Source organism: Paramormyrops kingsleyae, chromosome 5 (genome assembly GCF_048594095.1).
Source record: "Paramormyrops kingsleyae isolate MSU_618 chromosome 5, PKINGS_0.4, whole genome shotgun sequence".
Taxonomy (NCBI): Eukaryota; Metazoa; Chordata; class Actinopteri; order Osteoglossiformes; family Mormyridae; genus Paramormyrops; species Paramormyrops kingsleyae.
The window spans coordinates 25,641,427-25,666,506 of record NC_132801.1 but is presented as its reverse complement, the minus strand read 5'-3'; the positions used below and the strand labels follow the sequence as shown (position 1 = coordinate 25,666,506).

The following is a 25,080-nucleotide window of genomic DNA, read 5'->3' as shown; positions in this document are numbered from 1 at the left end:
CCACGGAGATTTAATCAAGAAAGTGTTCCTGTAAATAAGTCAGCACAGTACAAAATGTACAGACTCCTCCAGCTATTTGTGTGGAAATCTATTCCATGATGTCACCTTGTTTATGTTGTTGATTTCCCCCCCCACCAATTCATTTAAAAGATCGGTACTGAGATGTCCGCATTAGCGAGTGCCAAGCCAGATCTGCTGAGGGTCAAGCCAGGCGGCAGTTCTGTGAAAACCACAGAACCGGAACCACGCAAGGCCTGAACCGCACATCAGGCACATTCCTGTGTTCTTACATCATTAACCCTTTCTGACCTTTATACAGCTCTAATTAGCAGCAGGGAGTTAAATAAACATAGAAAGTAGTTATTAGTACAACAGTCAAGACAATACAAGTGAACACCAACAGCACTCAGACACAAACTACATACACATGGTTAGCTGCCATTAAACAATCAACATTTCAAACTATACAACAGCCCTTTTCCATTTTCCAAGTGCAAGGCCAAACCATCTGTGATAAATACTATATTTTTGGCTGAACTGACAAATAAGCTGCCACACCTTGACTTGTCCTCCCACTTTGATGTAGCTGTAGACAGAAGGGTCCTTCTGGATGTGCAGGGAGCGCAGGAGAGACTCCGGCCCCCCTTTCACAAGCTGAAAGAGCCGAACAGGACAGGGAGGTCAGGACACAGCAGTAATGAAACCTCATATAAAACAAATATTTAGATCAGGCCGTGTGTAGCTCAGTGAGTTGAGGATCTGTTCTTGTGTCAAAAAGGTCATGGTTTCACATCCTGTAGCCAGCAGCATAATAATATCACCGTTGGGCCCTTGAGCAAGGCCCTTAAACACAACACTGACTCCATCCACAGACTTCCTGCACTTGTATGATACTTATATTTATCATGAGTCGGGTTCCCATATGTCCAGGATTCCTCCTACATTTGGTGTCTAGGTTATCATGAGTAGGGTTCCCATATGTCCAGGTTTCCCCCTACATTTGGTGTCCAGGTTATCATGAGTAGGGTTCCCATATGTCCAGGATTTCCTGGACATGTCCTCTTTTTGGGCCCCTGTCCGAGGGTTTTTCCAATAGTTGCTGGTTTGTCTGGGTTAGGCGCTGCAACCCGTTTGACCCAGTGTTGCAAGTTACAGTGGAGTACCAGTTTAAGGATTAGGCACCAATTTTCAATATACAGCAGCCACTCCCTAACATCACACAGTGTTTGCAAGGCTCATGCATACGTTTACTTTACAAATGAAACGATATGCACATACCTACATGTCACGCTGCTCACCAGTGATGTCAACTTCCGGACACCAGTGTCACTTTGACACTTTATTTTTGTCTTCCTGTAAATGGTGAATTGCACTGTTTGAAATAGCTTAGCCAGCTATGAGGTCACCACGGTCTGGACCACGGAAATTTTTTTAAGAGCTAAAAATAAAACTAAGCTAAATGAATTTTTTTTTTCAGCAGTTGAAAATGTCTCTAGGTGAAGGGCATTCTTAATTCAGTTAATTTGCTGTTAATAGTGTCTGTTGTGTGTGAGAGAGGGTGCTAGAGCATTCAGTAAGAGCATGACACAGGATGCACGACTAGGCAACTGCAGACGTGCACCTCACTGAAAGCAGCTCAAATTTGCGTGGTGTGCGTGTGACCATGAAGCATCGTGAGGGAGGGTGAGCAGGCTGCGTGTCAAATCGGTAAGACAAAACCATAATCATTATTTGGAAAAAATGTTCCAAAATAGTGACCTGCTATAGCGTCTGGAGTAAAGGTAAATATTTGAAACATATACAAAAATGCAAGCTAAGGCGAGGCTACTGTGGCCCTGTTAAAGGTTGGGTTTCTTTCATATTACACTAAATGGGTTAGCTTAGGCTAACTAACGTTTCACATAATGTCAGTCATACAAAATAATAATAATAAACAGCTTATGAAGAATTCAGTATCAGTAATAGAAACATTTCAAAGCCAAATTTGGATATCAAAACTAGTGTACTTGTTAGATTGGAGTGGAGTGGTGTGTTAATATCATTTTTATGTTTATATATGGTTACAAATAACATTAAATTACATGCTTCATACCCATAATATTTTGCTGTTCTATAATGTTCTTGTGACACAGATCTAAATTCCTTCAGTAAGGTACATTAATGTAGGTTCCACATAGCTGGGTGTAACGTATCAACTCATCAATATGAGCTCTAACCCTAACACTGCCTACGCCCCAGAAAACAGGCTGCACAGAGCAGGGCAGACATGTCAAAGCAATTCAAACAAAGCACACTGCATGGTTTTCTTACAAAGAAGTAGGGTTGTAAAATTCTAGGAATATTCTTGTTAATTCCCATACTTTCCCGTTAATTCCCATGGAAAGTTTCTAATGTGGAATATTTCCAAAATTCCCCAGCTTAACTTCCCATGGAACGGAAAGTTTCAGGAAAATTTCCAGAAATTTTCCAGCCCTTTGCAACCCTACAAAGAAGCCAAATTTACATCAGAATTTGTGTTTTTCAACAATAAAAATGTTTCTTGGAAACAGAAACAGGCCTCCTGTATGTAGCGTGACGAGAGCCGCCCCCGTCATGGGTCTCACCTCCTTTCAAACCCAGAGTTGCCAACTCACACATCTGGCCGGACACTCAGACTCATGCACAAAATCTTGCAGCAAATCTGTTTTATTTGATCTTGTAGTCTTGTATTTGGGTTGGTTACTTATGGTTAAGGTTAGGGCTGGGTAGAGGTTAAGGGTGTCGTGACTGGGATTAGGGTTTTTCCCATAGAAATGAATGGACTGTCCCCATTTAGATAGGAAGACCAACTTTTGTGTGTGCGTGTGCGTACAGAAATTGAAAATCTCACTAAAGCCAGCTGACCAAAGTTGCCAACCCTGCAAACCCTGGCTACGGCCCAGGTTGTTTGCTTGAAGTTTAACAAAGTCTAGCTTAGTGTTCTGTAACAGGTCAGAGATAATTCATTAATATTCATAAGAGAAGTGCTACCTGATTGGCCTGTGAACATGCGATCTCGTTAATATTCATGCAAGAATCGCTACCTGATAGGTCGGTGAACGTGGAAACTCATTAATATTCTGATCCCCGGACACGTCGTCTTTGTTGTCTAACCAAATATGGTAACCCTAATCATGAGGCCCATCAGCAGATACTCACTTGGTAGAATGAGTGGAAGCTTCTCTCTCCTTCCTGTTGGACGATGACTCGGGACTAGGATAAAAACAGTGTGTTTGAGGGCCCATGCAAATGAGCACAAGCCAGTAGCTCAAGAAGTCCTTGGCAAGCAGAGAGAAAATTCTGCCATTAAACATGAAAAAAATAATTCTGTGACTCATTACCATAGTTATATGTCAAACACCACAGAAAGATAATCTGCTGTCAAGCGTCGCTTTGAGCAACAGGTTCAGAAAGCCTTCCTACCTTCTCCAGAAGATAGTTGTTTATGTGACCGCCGATGGGATCTCCTTTGAAGTCAAAGTTGATGTCCATGTACTTGCCAAAGCGGCTGGAGTTGTCGTTGCGGTTGGTCTTGGCATTCCCAAAGGCCTCCAGGACACAGTTAGATTTCAGCAACATGTTCTTCACCCTAAAAAAAACAAACAAACACAATGCTAAACAAAACCCACAATGTACACGAAAGCTGACACTAGTGATTTACAGCTACTTCTAGCTTCTTTCTAATGGTGTAAAAAACACGTGATGAAGCTTATACACAGATCGCTGCAGACAACGGTAAAAAGCCTAATAATCTGCAGAAAGCATGCAAAGAATGATTTCACTGTACTCCGTGCACAATAATAAAAAATAGCCTTGAAACAATGAAACCTTGAAGCAAAAGAAACATTTGAAAACACTGATAATTGCATCAGCTTTTGACTTCACAAAAATCAACAGCAGTCATGTCGTTATGTTTTGGCCTCAATGAATCAATCCAACATGGGGTACGGCACAGTCATGCAGCATAAGCGCACCACAGGATCCTCTGTTCGGACTCTAGTGCAGGTGAGGGAGGGAAGGGATTGGCACATCCTTTTACCTCTCCACCTCGGCTCGCTGGCTGGGGTTGGTAATGGCGGCAATGTACTGCATTATGTATTTGCTGGCTTCTGTTTTTCCGGCTCCACTCTCACCTGTGGCAGAAGCACAGCTGCTTGTAAATTTCCCCTAAAACAGGCACTATAATGCACCTTGACAACACAATGACAATCCAACAAATCGCCAGAAAAAAAACTTGCTTTAACACCTCAGCGGTTTACGTTTGCATTTAGTTTTTGTTTAGTTTGATAAAAGTCCAAAGAGTCAAAGGTCAGCACAAGCAATAAGTACAATGAACAGCAAGGAGCTTGGACACATAATCAGTACAAGCAATAAAGACGGGGTTAATTATTACTCTGAAGTGGAAAAAATGCAACATTTTCTAATATGAAAAGCAGCATGCCAATTGCAGGTGTACATGCTACTGTATAATACATAACTGCTTAATAAAAAAGGTGCATAGAAATATTAGTTATAGCCCATATAAAGGAGACAATGACTGGCCTGTTTAACGGTATTTATCATACAGCTGAAATGATTAGAGCCTGAATGCAAAAGATTATTCACAAGCTCAAAAAATATAAAGATAATAAACTGGAAAAACAAATGCTATTTAAATACTATTTTTGACTTGGCACAATTAAGCATTTGTTTTGTTATTTGTAAGATCCACTCCCTACCACTAGTGGGAGCCTTAAGTAAGCCTTAATAAGACTGCTCAAGTGTGCACGCATGCACAATGGGGGCAATTTAACTGGGACCCCAATTTACATATTCAGTGATTACATTTTTGAATTTGGACACAAAATTCCATCAGTATCACACATTAAAATACATTTGACTGACAGGATTTGTTGCCATGCACACGCGTAAACATTTCCTTACTAATATGAAACCCAGTATAGATGATGACAGTGAAAATGATAATGTGAAGTGTCTCAGGATCACGCAGGACAGCCCCCAAACCTGCAGCACACAGAGGTGTGGCTGTCACTGCCTCTTCTGTCCAAAGTGTGACAGCAGAAGTATTCTCATAGCAGAAGGGGAAAATAAAACCTACTTCAAGCTACCAGAAGAGGAAGTTTCAGAAACTCCAACCCGCTATTAAGACTGTATTGCCGTTGCCCTGGAGACACACAATCCCATCCGCACACCTGAGATAACAATGCACGTGTCTTTGTTCCTCCTCTTCATCGCTTTGTAGGCGGCGTCGGCGATGGCGAAGAGGTGGGGCGGACGCTCGTATAGCTCACGGCCCTTGTACTGCTCGATGGTGTCACGCCCGTAGATGTTCATGGCACGGTACGGGTTCACGGACACCACCACCTCTCCGATGTAGCTGTAGATCCGGCCTTTCTCAAACCTGTGGCCCAAAAAAGAGGAGTAGGATTTCACAGCACATCCTGCTATGGGCCTCGACTTCTGCAGGGTTTGCATCCTCATTTAGTCAACTGGAAGATGTCCAAACTGTCCGAAAGGTCCCAAGCCAGCACAATAATATCCGCATTAAACAGCAAAGCAAATGAACACAAGCCACAGAGTGATGCAAATACAAGATATGAGAGAGATTTTGCTGCACATTCCTGGTAATTAGTCTAATTAACATATCAAGAATGGTACATGTTAAAGAATACAACAGCTCATCATTGACTTACAGGTCGTAAGTCGATTTGGTCGTAAGGGCTGACACTATTCTATATGCAAAAACGATTATATGCACAGTATACTGCATATGTACAGTATACTGCATAATAAAATCATATCATCTTTAAGTCACATTGTTTGATGTTTTTTAAACTTTTTAAATCACCATTTTCTTAGGTCATCGCTACCGGCAGTTGGGGCAGAAATTGTCATACGCTCACGCTGGGCGACACTCGCACTGCCAGATGCAGGGCAGTCGCGGCCATATATCTGAGGTCTGGGAGCGGCCGTGAATTCCGTCATTCGTAAGTCGCATAGGTCTAAGTCGCATAGTTCGTACGTCGTAAGACCTGTATTAAAATGGATAGCCGAACCTCTCATTGTCCACTCCTTTGAGCTGTGATTGACAGATATGAGGGACATGACATCCTCTAACAGATAAAAACAGGGGATTTGAAATAAATAAATGCAACATGCCAAACCTGGAGGAAAATTTATTGTGCAAGCTTCTACAGTACAATGAAATCTTAGGCTTCTGAATAAACTACAAAGTTCAAGCACTAACATTTTAGAGCCACTGCTAGTTACCTTAGCCTAAGTAGCTGGGGGTATGTGTCTTCCCTGTAGGACACTAGGTTCCCAGTTTAACCAATAGGGTCTTGCGGCATCGAAAGTAAAATTAACACTTGACAGCCATGCAGGTGGGTGGTAATTCCAGGAACCCCCACACAAGTGCTGGATGGCTCTACACAGTAGGGGGCGCTCTAAGGGGCCTCAGGTGAAATACAGCAAAGTACATCGTGAACTTGGCTCTGAACACCTCCATAGAAAACAACTGGTCATATCTTTCTGCTAAATGGCATTTGCCAGATCAGCAAAAATATTTTTTTAAAAATCCATGTATTCATGCTTCAACACAGGCCAGACATGAACAATCATCTGGTATGTTCAGATCCTATCTGGCTGAAATTGGCCCACAGCACGTAACCGCAAAGTCGTCTGTTCACACTAACCTCTGAAACTGCATAAACAAAACAGCAAGGTGTCTGCAATGGTGTGACTGAAACGTACACACCACCCACTCAGTCACTGAGACGTTCAAGGTCATGGACTCAGATTAATATAATAATGCAACCCCCACAAAAAACGTACAGTTCGCATATGCACGAAAGGAGGTTATCTAAGCTGCACTTGCGATGGGCTTCTTGGGGGGGTGAGCTTCAAAAGCCTGGAAACACATACTGCCGTCTTCTCTCGCTCGCCACCCCCCCCCCCACCCCCACCCCCACCCCCGCTGCCCAGTGTAAACAGCGCTGACCCCATGAACAGGGCCTCAGCAGAGCGCCGCCGTGTTTCCTTCCTCCCCAGGATAAAGCGCCCATTTTCCTCCGGCCTCACCTCGTCCTCTCGTGCTCCCCGGAGACGCCCCCCACCACCGCAGGGACTTGGCCCTGTCCGGGCCTGGCCTCCCTGAGGACAGTCAGGCTATGACCACATAAGCGAGAGCCCAAGGTGCCACGGTGGGATGACGCGCCCATATCACTAGGTATCACCTCAACAGCGCGTGGCACTAAATGTCTGGGGGCAAATTATATTGTTAAATGCTGACTTAACTGTTGTTTAAAATGAATTAATGAATGAAGCTTTACTTTCTATTTGAATAAGTATGTGTACATTAGAATTCTTTAGTTTGCACATATCCCATATCCCATCTTGCTCTCTTTTGAGAGACACACACACACACACACACACAGATGCACTGATTGTAATTTTCTTGGTCGATTCTGATTTCCAGTTTTTTTGCAAATATGACCTGCCGATACCGATTTTTTCCGGTTCCGATTTTCTCAGCTTTTCTTCAATACAATGTTATTTCCATAATAAAAGAAATCGATAAACTTTGCAATTTCCCCCAAACTGCACTAAATTACAAGATCTTCTCTCACACAAAGTGCTCTGTGACTGGAAAGTAGTACAAATAATGAACTGAAAATGAGCTGCTGTACAGCCAACTCTATCCAACATATTATACCAAACATGAGAAGGTGCAACAGATTTAAATAACAAAAATAACAAAACAAGTGACTTTTATAATTTTCCAGTATGGTTAAATTCACTCAATAACACGACATTGATCTTTTTCTGTTTTTTTACTTAAAATAAAAAAGTCCATACAGTAGGTTACAAACCTCCAAAAAAAACTTGAGTGCTATTCTCTTCCAAATAGGTGCAGGGTAATATTTATTAATACCGACATCGCATGTTATGCACATACAATTCGTACATCAAGCACGCTGAATATTCTGATTCCTGGCCAGTCAATTGGTGCGTCTCTAACATATATTGTACTCATACATAGTGCTGGGCAGTATGACAAAAAATTTGTATCATGATATTGAAGATTCTGCCGGTTTCACAAAATATCCCTTTTTTTTTTATGTACTTTTTTCTTTGCTGCAGCAGCAAGTGTTCACATCAATAACATTCATTTACAAATGTTTTAAAAAATGCATTTTTATTAACTGGGCTATTTCAAAAGTCGTTCACATTTAGCTTGATAGTATAACAGACTCGTTTTATTAGACAGATGTATATTCAGCACGATAGCGACGTTTTATTGATTATAACCTTGTACTTAGCTTGATAAGAATTATTTCACTGACATGTTTCATTAGATAATGTACATTTAGTTAGAAAGAAATGTTTTATTAATTATAACCATATATTTAGATCGTTAGAGACATGCTTTGTTGATTATTATCGTATATTTAGCTTGATAACAGCATGTTTGCTTGACTGGCATGATTTTAATAATTATTACTGTGATAAAATCAATAACATTAAGAATTTTGCTTTACCAATATGCATATAATAATTGCAGACCTAATTATCTTACACGTAATCCAAATTGTCAGGCACAGACTGAAGCAGTAGCTACGAATCCCATATTGCGGAGCAGTTATATATGGAGAATTGCTGTGTTATACAGTAGTTAGTTAGTTTTTTTAGTAGTTAGTTAGTAAGAAAAGCATGCAAAGTTAACCCAGGTCTCCTCTCAATACACTCTGCACAGCGATCCATGTGCTGCCTATTGAAGTGTTACAGCTGGTGCATCAGCCATCCTGTGGTTTGCCAGTTTATGAAACATTCATACCGTAAGGGAAATTAAAACCGGTATACCGGATGAACCGGTATATCGCCCAGCACTAATATATACAGAAAAGGGCCACACTCAGGGACCCAGGGATATGGCTATTCTGCTGACACCAAGGGGCTCGAACCAGTGACCGTGCTGAACCGCACACCACCCCCATCACCGGGGTATCGTCATTCTCGTGTTGCTAAAGGGCGTGGTGAAACCTAAGAATGAGACCGCAAATGTCACCTCAAGCCCTGAGTGCTTCCCCGCTATTCAGCCGTCAGCTCACAACTGAAACCCCAAGAAAGGTCAACAAGATGTTCCAGTTTGACCAGGACAGACCCTGGTCCAAGCAGACTCTCTGACTATGTGTCCTTTTTACTACACACTTGGGGAAAAAAGCTAAACGCAAAAAAAGACTCATACACCCCCTGATCGCCTTCCTTTTGTACTTCAAGCCAGAGTGACTCAACCCTGGCTGCTTCAAGGTACAAGTTATAACGATTTTAGCTGACCTCCCAGTTAGCTTCTATGGAGTTGCAACTTAGAGTCTCTCTCAGTTTAACTCATCTCAAACTAAAATCAGCAACTTTCATTGTCATTTTTCTTGGCTTTTACAACAAATGTGTCTGGAAAATGGATGGTGAGACAACTGCCAAATGAAAAATCATTCAAAGTCATTTTTCAACTTTTAAATAATTTTGATTCATCATGATTTTTGTTCTCATTTAGTTAAGAAATTACAAACCAGGCCATGATAAACTGAAACAATGAATATTTTAAGGAGCAAACTTATTTCTTAGCTCTCAGAAATTTCCCATCTCTGTACTGCTTTGAGCTTTATGTGATTTGAAGTCATTGGCTCGTTAACTGAAGGGCCCTATTTCACCAAGCTGGAACAAAGGTCACCATACAGGTTTTGCCACAGACACCGGGCAGAGAAACTCAACTGCGTCCATAAGGGAACTCTTAAAGCAGCACTATCTAAAAAGGGACACAACTGCATATTACATACCCTAACATCCTACAGGAATTAAGCAACCTCCGATTTACAACAGAACAAACACTGTGATATAGTTTTGCTGATAAAATCTGCCAAGCAGGAGCCATAATAAATTTCACAGAGCATATCGCGGTATTCCATATTACCGAAAAACCTGAAAAGCCTACTACAATACTAATTTGGCACATAGTTATTAATAACTGAAGGTCAACTGGCTTATATTCGTCGTCAAGTGTGCCTCTCGTAAGTGTGCTCTCTCGTCCCAGATACCCCCCCACCCCCACCCCCATTCCCCCATGCCCGCAATCAGCTTCAGCACACATGAGCAGGGAACCAGCTGGCAGGTGAACAAACATATTGTCTCAAGCGGGAAGCCTAATACTGAAGCCCACGCATAAAGCCCCGCAAATGTAAACCATGCCAGGTATTAAATTATTATTTGAGGAGACTAATATTTGTTTTTTTAACTATTTTGAAATATCTCCGTTTTTAGGCAGGTGCCAGGAGATCACGTTCAAGCGATGGCAGGTGACCCAGAGAGAGGCCACCGCACTCCAGTGACGACACGCGGCCGGGCTACTGGTGGCACTGCCTGCCTGGCTGCCCCCCGCTGCTCATGAAAAGGCTCTTTGTGGCTGGGGGCCAGGCAGTATGCCGCTGGGCACCCGCTCCATTGTTTGGCGTGTTCAATCGGCAGCCTGTGTGCCGCTGGCTCGCTCACCCCCCCCCTCCCCCACTACCTGCCCAGCCCGCCCTCGCCAGGCCGCACACAATGACACGTCAGATGGTCGCAGCAAAGGTCAGAACTGCGATTCAGTCTACGGGACCCAACCAGGGCTGTAACAGAGAGGACGCCGAACGGACAGTGTAGCCAACCATACAAATATTCATTACAGCTTGGGTTTCAGAAACCAGGTAAAGATGATCCTGGCCTATTCGACTTCTTTACAAATGCTAATAAAAGCAAGAACAAAGACTAAGTTATAAAGATATCTGTAGTTACAGGGGCAGAGTACAGAGGTACAGAGAAGTACAGAGAATATAGCATTAAACTGAAAAATAAATGAAAGGAAAATGATATTTTCTGACTGTGTGGACACAAGAATCTTGGGGGGAAAAAAAACCCCAGTTCCCTTGTTTGTTTATTAGTGCTTCTACTTTGACAATAAAACCCAGAACGGTACTCAGATAAAGTCAAAGGTCATCGTGCCTCTGAACCCAGCTGCAGATCCACCTGCTTTTCTGTGGCTCTCCTTCCCATGTGAGAAAGGAAAGACAAACCATATGATGGAACAGATGCAGTCTGTCTTCTTTTAAAAATTACGTAACTTTACAGGCATATGGATTTGGATACGGAGTCTGGGAGCAAGCCGAGGACGAGGGCTGGCGGGGAAAACAGAAGCTCCCCAAGGCGAGCAGCCTCCACTCTTGGGGCCGCCAGCAGAAGCCGGCCAGCTGGAAGCTGCTCCAGGGTGGTGCCCAGTCTCTCAGTGTATTTCCTGCCCTTCCAGACACACTTCCTCCCACAGCTGGTCCCACTTATCGTCTGCGGTGCACAGCCGGTGTCGTCCACAGCTAGATGGCACGCTCCCTCTCCCTCCCTTCCTTCCTTGAATTTATTCCCCAAATTCTTCTCAGCTTTGCATTTTCTCCACTCCGTTAATTTTCTCCTTCAAGTTTCCTCCCCATCACCTAATTCCTTAAAACTATTACTTATCTGACCTGTTTTCATCTCTCTCTCCCTCTCTTCCTCTCCCGCCGGCAGGACAGAGCAAAGCCACCAGCCCGACGCCCCCTTACAGTCATCTATCTGCCATTTAGCCCTGCCGCTGACACATCCAGCCACTGCTCATCTGCTATTCTTGACGGAAAACCCAAATTCCTAAGCAGAAGTAGAGACCAGAGCTCAGCTACGAGAGGCACAGTATCGCCTGACCATCTATGAGCAGGCTGCAGTGCAGCACATGGCCAGCCAGGCACACCCAGCGCTTCCAGCTTTGTTTGGGTGAGATCGGGGAGTTCAAAGGATCTCTGTGAAATACACCCTCACAGCGAGAAGAGCGGAAGCAGGAAGGCAGCACGCCTGGGTCAAAGCCTTGCTGTTGACGTGCTGAAGCCAGGTTTTAAAATCTTTCTGGCAGACCTTGAACATCACACTGCCCTGGCAGTGACATCAAGTTAGGTAGCAATCCTGATCGACAGCATTAAGGGTCACCGTTCACTGACAGCGCTTAGTGACAAGCTTAGGTCACAAGCTGTGGTGGAAAGTGTCCTGGTACCATTTCCAATTCGTAGTTTCGGTTTGCATGCGTTCCCAAGGAAAGCTAAGACAAACGCAGGCAGAGAGCTGGGGAATTCATCCCCTTCCGCAGGCAGTAACAGTGCAGTGAGGGAGCAAATGAGGACCAGGTCATCATGGCATGCAGAGACATCCACAGCTGCTTGTCTTCTTCCAAAGTCTGCTTTCCTTTAACGGTGTCTTCGTTTTTACGGCGTCAGTGGTTTCCATAATACTTAACATGTGCCGCAAAAACAGACATTCCAAAAAAACCAATTAGCACGAGGAACAGCTTCGCAAACAGACAGGAAAAAGCAAATCGACACTATAATCTGATAAAGTTCCTGTGACACAACTAAAGATGGAGGAGAGGGAACAACAATTACCACTGTGAATCCAGGAGGGTTTAAGGTCAGCTGGCAGCTGCCATGCCAAACCCACTAAGCCCCTTAACCACCCAATTATACCCAGTGTTTCCCAACCCGGTCCTTGGGGACCCCCAAACAGTCCACATTTTTCCTCCCTCCCAGTATTAAAAAAACGTGGACAGTCTGGGAGGGAGCAAAAATGTGGTCTGCCAGCGGGTTCCTGAGGACCAGATTGGTGAACACTGATATTGACACATTCCCAATTCTTATTTCCTCTGCAAACAAGCGCGTCAATACAGCACGCAATTTCAACATCGAATCTCTCCAAATTTTCCATTCAATAAACAAACAGCAGATTGAAATCAAACACAGTAACATGATATCCACACACTACAGTCAAGGGATGCAAAACAATCCAAATTGTTTTCAATCACAACTGCCAATTAAAATGTGACTTTCCCACTGCAATGCCACGCCCCAACATGAGCAATCAGACACCTTCTGAAGACGGTGACGTCTCACAGGAAGCTGTTCACCTGGATGTTCTGAACGGAGAACTTGATGTGAAAGACATACTGCATACACAGCAGAGCACAGCTCAGAGCATGAACACAGCATGACGAGGCAGAAACCCTTACTGTTCACAGCCAAGATACAACATGTTTTTGTTCTGCTAAACATGACTCAATAGCTCATTTTGAGCTGATGTACCAGGACAGGGCATGGTGTGCCAGTGCTGGCCTGTGCTTCACGATTTTCCCAAGTCGTTTCCTGTCCAGCTGGTGCAATCATGATTACAGCCCCGTCAAATCCGCTGACAGAGTCGAAGGTGACAAGGTCATAGGCATGGTAAGTGCAAGGGTGACAGTTCCGGTTGGAGGCAGGGTAATTTATGGACAGGCTAGTTTCATATATTCACCAGATGCTTTTGTTAGAAATGACTCACCGCTTATGAGTACAGAAACACCCAGCAAGGCCTAGTGGTCTGACCTAATACAAACACAGACAGCCATCTGAGAGTTCGAGAGGGGCATGGTGGCAGGATTGCAGCTAATCTGCAATAGCACCAGCATGCATTTAAAAATTAAAAAAAAAAAACATGTTTTGCAAGTTGGAAACAGTGCAGATCTTGGCCCTAACTCAAATATATTTTTAAAATTCTTAAAAATCCTTTAATCCAGTGTAAGAGCAGTTGTGAAAGCAGAGTACAGTGATCCCCGCCTATCGCGGAAGATGCGTTCCAGACCCATCAGCAATAGGTGAAAATCCGCGATATAGAAAGACCATATAAACATTTTTTTTTTTTTTATAGTTCAAGCCTTAAAATACCTCTCCCACACGCTTTAAACACATGTGGACTTATTAAAACACATATATGTGGATGTAGGGTAAGGATACGAGTAACATAATAATAATAATAATAATAATAATAATAATAATAATATGTAGTGTATGTGTGTGTGTGTGTGTGTATATATATATATATATATATATATATATATATATATATATATATATATATATATATATATATATATATATATATATATATATATATATATATATATATATATATATATATAAATAAATAAATAAATAAATAAATAAATAAAACACACACACACACACACACACACACACACCTCTCTCTCTGTATACATAATGGAATATATAAAAATAAAAACATATATGGCTCGTATATATTCTTTTCATCCTTCTTGGTGTATCGTACCATCGATTCATTCAAGCCATAATGGTGAGCGACGTCCGTGTAAAGCTTTCCTTCCCGAGTTTTACCTTCTGCTGAATGGTGCTGGCGCTTAGGCTCACTACTACCAGAAGGCTTAGAAGATGCAGGACGCTTGGGAGCCGTCGTAGGGCTTAAAACAAAACGAAAACAATCGGATCACAAGCAAGGTACACGATACGCAGAGAACTGTGACGCGTCGGGGAGAAATCCGCGATATAGCGGGGGATCACTGTAGACTATTTTCAAATGTATTATGTGTTAAAATTCTAACTGCCACCCTAGTCAGGGTCACCCTATCCCAGTCCATCACGGGGCACATGGCTGGGATACACCCTGGATGGGATGCCAGTCCATCACGGGGCACACGGCAGGGATACACCCTGGATGGGATGATTGTCCATTGGCCAGTGAGACCTGTGTGAGAAAACTGAAGTACCTGAAGGAGACAGTCACAATAATGCGAGAACATGTCAACTCTTCACACTCAGAAGGAAGGCAGGATTCAAACCTCCAGCCCAGTAGGCGTGAGACAATAGTGCCAGAACTCAGCCTCTGTGCATTGTCATTATTTAGCCAATGTACCCTAATGTCAATGAGGCTGACCGTCTAACATCTATGTACATTTTAGTTCAGCGCATCAAATGGAATTCCTTATTTGTACTCCAGACATAAAGCATACCTTAGAACAAGGTGCAAGCCTGGCTGCCCTTAAACCTCCATCTGATTTCAGGTGAAAAAACCTCACAGTCATGTTTCTTAAACCGTCTCTATCAGGCGAATCACACAGGTCCACAAGTTAGTAGTCAACCATGTTGTGGCTTCCAGTATTTATTTTTTTTGCCTTTACAACAATCCCAATCCAAGGGGATCAAAAAATTCCAAGGGATAAAGAATCTTAAAACAATCCTACTCCCAAAGTAAATACCACCCATCTCTGAACTCAATGCCGTCTGCCCGCATCTGATAAACCTGAATCATCTTGTTTTGATCTTCCTCTTCAGGAAGATAAAGAGGTGGAGTCCCAGCAGTAAACTTGCCTTCCGGTCACCAGATCATTCCATCGTCAGCTGCACACAGGCAAGCTACTGCCTGAAATATTCTGACACACCCACAAAATGTCTACACATCTATAGCCAGCGCTTTACTAATGGGCCTGCATCACAGCGGAATAGATCAGAATCAGAATCAGCTTTTTTTCGCCAAGTGTGCTGGGGCACACAAGGAATTTGTTTCCGGCAGCTTGAGACTCTCATACACAGACAATAAGCGACACTATACAAACAATAAATTACACTATACAAGAAATACAAATGTGAAAAATTATAAATACTGTAGTATACATATACACATGTGGGTAACATTGTGCAATTAAGGTGTGAGGTAGAGAACAAACAGGGGGGAAATTGACATAAGGCAGGTGACAGCTTAGCTGTTTATCAGGGTGATGGCCTGAGGGAAGAAGCTGCTCCTATGTCTGGTGGTTTTTGTGTACAGAGTTGTGTAGCGTCTGCCAGAGGGGAGGAGCTGGAAGAGATTGTGTCCAGGGTGTGACGGATCTGAAATGATTTTATCTGCCCGTTTCCTAGTCCTTGAGCCGTACAAGTCCTGGATGGAGGGCAGGGGGGCACCGATGATTTTTCCTGCTGTCCGTACAGTCCACTGCAGTCTGTTCCTGTCCTGCTTAGTGGCTGCTCCATACCAGACTGTGATGGAGGGGCAGAGGACAGACTCAATGACTGCAGTGCAGAATTGGATCAGCAGCTCCTGTGGAAGACTGTACTTCCTCAGTTGTCTCAAGAAGTACATCCTCTGCTGGGCCTTTTTGAGGATGGAGGAGATGTCGGTCTCCCATTTCAGGTCCTGGGAAATGGTGGTACCCAGGAACTTGAAGAATTCCACAGTAGATACTGTGGTACAGAGTGTGGTACACTGGAAGCAGTATGCAGGCTGTGTCCTTGTGTGTACATGTGTAATAGCTCTGAATGTTTGGGAAACCAGAGCCAGAAATAAACCTACTGGTTAACAGAATCTGATGGCTGCTCCTTTTGTTTGTCCTGGCATTCTATTGTCTGAGATCAGAGCTACGTGCAACAAATAAGCCCTGCCCACTCTGAGCTCAAACTGTTTACTAATCGGAGTCAGGAAGAAGGCTATGGGGTGGGGTAGTAAGGGTGGGGGGCACTGTCAGACAGAGATCCAGGATTTAACAAAAAAGGCTCAGGGAGGTGTGGGTGTTCAGTTAGGCCCTGGCACCGTCCAATAAGCTAGCTCACGCATTAACACTCTGGGCCATTACTTACACCGACTTAGAGTAAAAGAACAGATGCGACGACAGCCCGGAAAGAACAAAAAAAAAAAAACATCTAACAAACTCAGACGTTACGCAGCGGCTATTTCAGGAAACATCTGTAACTGGTCGTGGAAACGTGTCAGTGAGGACCATGCGGGGAACGGGGCTGGGATGACGGCAGCACAAGAGCCGTAATAATCACACCCTGGGCCTGGAAAAGGCGGGTCAGCCTCCGATAGATTGGAGACCAAAAGGAGGACTGAGGCCCTACGTCTATGAGTACCACAGGGCGGACCACAACAATACAAAGGCAGTCCAGTCAGCAGACAGAAAGATCATTGTGTTCTGGGAAAGACCACCTCTTTTGTATCCAAAACTTTATAGACCACAGAAAAAAATGCGCACAGAGAAACTGAGCCTAAGCATGTCCCGGGAAACGGTGTAATGCTTCAGCTACGGAGATGTTTGCATGTCTGCACTGTAGAAATCTCCAGGAAAACCACACACATTTAAAGCAAAAGCAGAATAAGCACATGAGCGTGGAACCCATACCAGTGAGGAATCAATGTTCCATGTGCCCAAACTGCCAGACAATCCAGTAATTAACTTCCGGTTTTTGACCAGCAGTCTGTCAGTATATGAGGTTCCTATGTGGATGGAGAGATAGGAACAGCTAACTGATGCTAGTGCGGCTAGTGCTAATGCTAAAGCAGCTACTTGATGCCTTTTATGGAAACGGTCTAAGCCGGTTTGTTGTGCGGTGGAGATGGCTGTCAATGGCGAAAGTGGGGGAAGGGGGTAAAGAACAAGTTCAGAGAACAGGTAAGGATGAAATGGAGAGGAGAGACAACACAGCATGGGCCAAAACGAGAACGGCCGGCACGTGCCCGTCAGCCAAGGAACACAGTCAACGAGGGAGACGTCTGCGTGGCGGCGTGCTTATTTTAGGAAAAAGGCTCGTCTCAAGAACACGGGCTTGTTTATGCAAGGCTGGTAATGCGTTTCAGATTACAGGGGGCTGTGTGGAAATTCCTGTGGCAAGACTGGCCTTTTCATTGCAAGAGAGAGGGAGAAAAGGAACTGTTTTTAAAAATTTGTCCATATGAAGGTCCCTTTGGGGGAAGAGACATTTTTTCAGCCTTAGTAAGACTTTTCTCCTCTTTTTTGGGCCTAGACCATCTTAGTAGGCTCTGATGAAATGGGGCACTGAAACTATAGAGAACAGGGAGGCTAGGGGCAGCACAGACTGCACTGTCACAGTCTCATTTACAGTCTAAGTCAACTAGCAGTAACCCCTCCCCCCCGAAAAAAAAATCTCCAATTCAGTGGGTCCCAAGGACTTACTGCCTTATTTTGCATTCCTCATGACATACAGTGAATAACACATGAATGATAATTACTAAATGCAGCACAAGGGCTAATCTTACAAAATAAATAAATAAATACATACATACAATGCATAGGTAAATAAATAAATAGACATGCATATGTAATTACACACACACACACACACATATATATTATACACAGATACATACACAATTATATTTTATTTTAAATTTTATTCTTGCTTTCCGTTATAATTCTGACTCCCTTAATCTGAACACTCGAAGCTATGTCCAATTCAACGTTCTTCTTGCGTCTGTATACATTTGGACTGAGGGGAAGGCAGCTCATGCAAACAAACCTAAGTGAAAATCCAGCATTTTAGCTATAAACACTTCCCACAAAGCCCTGAAGAAACAGCGCACCCACAAAGTGAAAAGTTTTAATAAGGGACTCTTAGAGATTTAATAAGAGTGCACTCTGTATTTTAAAGCTAAAATTAGCTGTGGCCATGTGGGACCGGTGGCTTCTCTCAGAATAGAGTGTTCCCTTGCATTTTCTCTTATTCTACCAAGGGTGGGACAAAGGGCAGGGAAACTGGGTGATCTGGCAAGGGGGGGGCGGGGGGGGGAGCCCCAGGCCATAATGGCTGCACCTTCACATTAGCTTTAGCCAATGGGGCGTTAAACCATCAGCACACAGAGGCCTGTTGATAGGGGCAGCTCACACAGCAGAGACACGCTGTTTGCAGAGACGGTCTTAACCGTGACCTCCACGCACCCCTCCCCCTCACGTGCCCCACCTGAGCCACACACAAAGATTTCCCCTGTGCCTGTTTTGCTCTTAATGGCTGCATAGGCATCGGTTGCCATGACACATGATAGAGCTGTGAGCAAGTTTTTGAGCAGCTGGAACAAGAGACACAGAGCGCCAATCTGTTATGTACTTTAAGACATGACTGAGGTGTCAGGTTCTATTGCAAAGGTATGGCACCTGGTACCAGACACAAAGGAAAAAAACCTCAAGTGGACAAACATACTTGAGGATATACTTAAGGAAATCCAGCAATGCTTTCCTGATACTTAGCTAAAAACAAAACTTCTGACTTTGGGGGTGAAACGAGAGAATCTGGAGGAAGTCCATGCACACTGCACTCACATAGAGCCAAGGCGGAGACTCGAGCCCCTGTCTGTGGAGGTCTGGGCCGCCCATGCTAACCACAGCATCAGTGTGAATAGATGACTGTCCATAATGGAAAGCGAAGAAACAGGAAACAATCTAGCTAGCAGTGAACTGGATGTAGATGTGCCTCTTGGTCCCAATGACAGCTTCAACCAGACAAGAACACAAGATTTCCCTAAATAGCTGAATGCCTCCATTACATTTTCTCCTCGGATTAACTGGTCAATGATGTGCCCAGGTTGAAGGCAGCCTGTTTTGATCAGTCCTGTGACTATTATTTACACTGTAGGGCAGGGGTGTCAGACTCCAGTCCTGGGGGGTCAGAACCCTGCACAGTTTTTGGTTTACCCTCGTCTAACACACCTGATTCAACTCCTTGTGCTAATTACTACACAGCTATTGAGCTGAATGATTTGTGGTAGAATAGGAAAGAAGTAAAGCTACACAGGGCTCCGGCCCCCCAGGACTGGAGTTTGACACCCCTGCTGTAGGGTAATACTAACAAACTAAGGCTGATTTGATAGGATTTCCTCATGCCTTGGCCTAACATCTATTACCAGAACCCAGGGCATACAGATTCTGTGAAATCCAGCAGAAACTAACCCTGTTTGCTTTACACCATGTGAATTCCTTACCACCAACAAGGAAGTGGCCCAACAATAGATAAGATTGTTATACCCCAGTAATTAGGCATACTGTGTGTGTTGCACATTGTCCTCTAAGTGTGTATTCTATCTCTGTCCTCTGAATGGATGGATACTGGGTTTTTTCCCTCTTTGTGTGTAGTTTGTTTTAGATGATGGTGACATATGTTTTTATACTGCTGCTATTTATATAGATTTATACTAGTGTGCCACCTACTTTAAAATATAGTGTGTTTATTATAGCAATGTGAAGTTACTTAGACAATAAGATGTTTCTCTAGGAAAGAAAAATAATCATTTCTAATTATATAGTTCGCAGCTCTATAAAACAAGGTATAATTGGTACCTTAAGAGAAATTAAAAACAGGTCTCTTAAAAAAAGACTCTCTTCAGATATGCAGGATCTAGATCAACAGCATGTACAAAGTACCAGCTGTTCTTTCAGAGGAGAGAAATAAAACGAACTGTTAAATATTGGCATTACAGTAAGACCTGGCTTACATTTTAATAGCAGCAGAGCAAAAGTCACAGTCATCCAGTATCCAGTGGAAAATGTTATCCGGAATGACCAAAGTACAGCAACAGTCATTCTGTACTATTCGGCAGAGGTTCGAAAGAGGCCACATTGATAGCTCTGGGGAATAAGCAGGAGCATCTAGCCACAGTCAAACAGTCATAGGACATACTGGGTATTGAATATGACTGCAGAGAATCATCAGTGAAGTACAGTGCGTAAATGTACCAGGCCGACTTTCCCCATATAGGTGTTCATTTCATTTGCTCTTTTCCCTCCACAACAATTTTTTCCATCTCAAAAACATTGTGCTGCTTTATTATGCACTACACAAGATCAATAACATCATTGTTATAAACCGAAGTATAAACTCTAGTATTTTTTTTATGCTATTTACCATATTTAAGACAAACAACAGTAACACTGCCAATTTTTTTTCAAATGTAAACAGTTGCATCAATTACTTTTAATGCTTCCCTTGGTGCTTTTAACTATTTTTCAAAATATCATGCAAGCGTACTGTACAGGCAAACTGAGATAACAGGACATCACACCATCATCCCATACGCATCTTTATATTTCCTGATCAGACTAAATCACAGGTTACAGAGTGGAATGGACATCATCAAGTGCCGCATGCGTTACTCTGCTTCAGCATTAGAGTTACTTGTTAACTGTTGTTACTAAGAGGGTTACAATGCGGGGTTAAATCAGAATCAGAGAGGAGCGGGAGCCCTGTGAGGTATGGGGTGGGGGCTTCCTGAATAAGCCGGTCTGCATTAGTTTATTAATTATCACATGTATTTATGATGCAATATGCGCATTTGTTGGTATGCTGTATTACCACTTTAAAGAAATGCAAAATAAAGTCAAATATATAAAAAAGTTAAATCAAATAAATCAAAAAGTTATTTTTACTCCATATGGGTATTGTGCAAATGGCGTGGCTAAATACTACTTGATTTTTTAAAATATAATATGTAAGTGTTACTTAAAAGTGCACTAAAATAGCTCATCGATCACTATTAGTAATATTTATTTGTAATGTCTCAGTGAAAATGCATTTAAATATCAAATTATTCACAGATTACTTCTTACTAGCTACACTGCTAGAGCTAAGATATGTAAGAGAAGCTTTGGCACAGGTACAGTAATAAAATACGAAATAAAATACAAAAACACCGGACAGAAATCAAGGCGCCATTTAGGAATCTCTCATCCACTCATGAAATAAATGTCTGGCCAGAGCTGCTAATGAAAAGTGACATTAGAGCTGATGAAAAAAACATTTTTTAAGCACAAAACTTACTTTTTATTAAACCGTTTACTTTGAATCTTTCACTGAATTTTGGCACATTTAGAAAAAAAGGTTCATGTTGATGGAGACGGAGCTGCTATCCGGAAAGGCGGGGTTTGGGCATAATGAGGCGGAGCTGCTATCTGGAAAGGCGGGGTTTGGGCATAAAGAGGCGGAGCTTGGCTCCATCGATATTTAAACCCTGGTCATAATTCTCCAAAATTTTATCCAGACAGGGTCCAGGCATTAATTTGGATAGTACACAGTTAGGGTGAATTAAAAAGCATGCAGATGTGCCAATTCAGTCAACTGAATGCATCTCAGTTTCATAAAAGGAAGCCGAAATAGCGAATAATCTACAGAGACGCACATGCCACTGAGACGTGTTTCCCAGACCCCCCCCCATTCAGCGCCTCTTCCCTTCCCCTTCCCGGTGGGTGAGCACAGAGGCACGGTGAAGCAGCAGGTCACACCCTGCGTAAACAGCCACTGCACTGGCTGCCGCGGTAACACCAGCGATGACGTGTGTTCCAGCTGCTAGGGAAGTGGGCACACCAAAATATTTTGATGTCGACAAACTTCAGCCTTATTCATTATTAGCAGGGCAAAACCCAGAATCAAAACATGATTAGCTTTACTTTCCAATTAAATATGTTTTAATACCCTGCAAGCCTTGTTCCCAGTAAAAGATGAACAAGAATTACCTCCCAACCACATGGATAACATGAATAGTATCTGTTGTGCTAGCCAGATATTGAACATGTGTCAACATCTGGCCATGTATCTGTGTTCCATAACCACTTATTCAATACAGGGGCGTTGTAAGTTTGGAGACTATGCCAGGATGCATTACAACAACAGAATACACTGGGATGGATTCTAGTCCATCTCAGGCCAGAATGTCAATATTTGTGTTTTTTTATTTAAATAAATTGGCAAGGCTGCATAAGCAAGTGCAATAGTTACCTGTATTTGTCACAAAGAAATATTAAGATGACAGACTTGTAACTTGTAAAACTTGTAATGCTTTAGAGTTACTACTGTTATTACTAACAGCATACAGATTAGACATGATTAAAATGCAGCTGTTGCAAAATACAAAGACACAAATAGCAAATGAAAAGGCTGACACCCCTGCGTCACACCAGATCAGCCGGCATTGTTAGTCATTACAGAGACGGGGCTGCTTTCTACATTCCATTACAAATTACACAAAAGCAAGAAAGACAGGAAACCAACAAGAGGCAGGAATTCAGAAATGCCCAAGCTCCCTGGAATGCCTTTAAGCACTACGCCCCCTGCTGTCCCTTACTACTCCACGTCTCTATACCATCAGTGTATAGAATATTTCACCAATAAGCTGGCACTTTCCATCGTTTTAGACATGCTGGTGCCTCGGCACTGTTACATGTTGCCTTGGGCTGCTGAGGACAGAAGGATGATTTGCTTGCTAGTGAACGTTTAGCTCGCACTGCACAGATTAGCTCATTTCAGTCCCCCTTGTCTCCAATTGATATGACCTCTTCTATGCCATAACAGCTAATGATACCAAATCATCAGGGTGTGTGCAACAAAGACAAGCCAGTGGCTGATCTGTTTAGGTTTCAACGAAACAATTTGAATACAAAAAAACATTGCAATTACCAACCCCCTGAATCTATGTGGTAAATACAAATGCTACAGAACCCCAAACAGAAATAAGCTATAGATACTATGTCTCTTCAGTCTTTATACACTGATAATCCAAATATGCTTTTAATATGCATGCAATACAAAGGTATCCCTTTCAACTAACATTTCATGCATTATGTTAATTTGTTTAGGATATGGCACTACGCCCAATAGCAACGAATTTTCATCACAGGGCAAACATGCGTCAAGGAGCTGAGAGCCTGAGACGACAGTAAAGATACTTTATATTTTACCAAATAGCAGTGAAAAGATTGACTGGGTTTAGCTCAGACGATTGGAATGATGCTCACAAAAGTGAACGGAAATTCCAACGGGCTCCACGCCCTGCATATCAGGGCACCGGTTTCACAGGTGCAGCAAGGACCATGCGAGGAATGCACAACTCAAACACTGACATCTCACCATTTATAGTCATCTCTTTATATTGTTGGACATAATAAAATAAAGAAAAGAAAAACTCGTCTTGATATCGGTGTGTCTTTTTGCATAATTGTGAACGGTACGTGTAAACGCTCACGCAAAGTTTAATGTTACCAATCTAAAACTCTTACTGCTATTAAACTAATGTTACGGCTATAAAACTGTGTATACAATTAAGAATTAATAAATATAGTGGCAAATTTAAACAACACGCAATGCAGCTGACTAGTAGAACTTTGCCAGAACACCAAAACATAACCTTTGTTACTTTCAGACAACGTAGCACTTGTTGCATATCGAGGATGATTCCAATCCATCATAAGAATATGAACAAACAGCAGCATTGTGATAGATCACGTAATATTTAAAATGCAAATCTGATCAAATCCGCAGTTTAACACCAGACCCTATAGGCACACGTACCCCATGTCTGAGATGCCCCTAGTTACAGGGATGTAGGTCAAAATAATGAACTGGTGCACTTACCTGAGCTTGAGATTGGCCATGAAATCATCCAAAGAGACGTTGTCAAGAAGCACAAAGTCCGCCTTGCCGAACTCCAAACTCTCATGCTCCGCCATAGTGCTACTGAGAATGTAGCGTTATATTAAGTAATATCTGGTTTTCTATACAAATCCAAAACAAATCGAAAAGCTTCCCACACAGTTGTATCAGGATGAGTAGTTGATGTGACGGTGGTGGTGGCAGAAGTTGTAGTAGTAATGATAATAATTTTATTAATAATTTATAAATTCAACAATGATGCAAAACGTTAAGTGATGGCAATAACTATCATCTTCATAAGTAACCCGATGCCTGATAATATTTGACATCTGCAAGAATAATAAAATGACTATCACTTGTTTTCAGCTAAGATGTTGGTTGGAAAATGCATTTAACAGAAAACACTGCAAGAATGAAACCAACCGCTTCAAGTCCCGGCTCCCTGATTAGTTCGGCAACTTCAAAACTCGGTCCACAAGTAAAAACAGTTCTATATATGGAAGCTGAATGGTTTCATTATCATTTCCGATGAAAAGTGTCCCTTTGCCGTTATTGTGTCCGCCGCCGCCTTCCCCACTAACGCGACAGGGCGCGCGGACTCCGCTCTTCTACTCGGCCGGCCGATGCCCCACCTCACCTGGGCCAGAGGCGGACCTTTCAGCGCTTACCGTACTGCCCAGAATAGCCGTAGCCCTCAAAATGCCAACTTCCAGAAACCCTAATATAACTATTGACCCCACACAGATGATTATATTAAGATACCTGGCAGCAGTCGGCAGGTGGTGCAGAATAAGCAATAGACAAAGTGTGCGATCCTGTTGTTTTTTTCTTTTTTAAGATTAGTGTTATGCGTGTCTTACCAGGATGCCCTTCCAAGGTGATTTAGGTTTCTGGTACGGTTTTATTTTCGAATGTGACAGATCTGCCATCTAGCGGATTTTAAGAAGAAAATGCTAAATAAATAACGCCAAAG

The 25,080-nt window shown here is 42.8% G+C and overlaps 1 protein-coding gene across 2 annotated transcripts in view; it reads right to left on the bottom strand.

Moving 5' to 3' along the window:
• myo1d (myosin 1D) overlaps positions 1-24,747 on the bottom strand; it is an 88,402-nt gene extending 63,655 nt beyond the window's left edge. Inside the window, exons 1-7 of one of the 2 annotated variants that reach the window (XM_072712470.1) lie at positions 24,531-24,747; positions 24,090-24,191; positions 5,211-5,419; positions 4,058-4,151; positions 3,442-3,607; positions 3,178-3,231; positions 559-654 (exon numbers count right to left, since the gene is read on the bottom strand). In XM_072712470.1, coding sequence (XP_072568571.1) covers positions 559-654; positions 3,178-3,231; positions 3,442-3,607; positions 4,058-4,151; positions 5,211-5,419; positions 24,090-24,184 — 714 coding nt within the window. In that variant the 5' untranslated portion in view covers positions 24,185-24,191; positions 24,531-24,747. The remainder of the gene's footprint in view (positions 1-558; positions 655-3,177; positions 3,232-3,441; positions 3,608-4,057; positions 4,152-5,210; positions 5,420-24,089; positions 24,192-24,530) is intronic. The other variant, XM_072712471.1, reaches the window with a different exon arrangement.
• Positions 24,748-25,080: the final 333 nt, after the last annotated feature.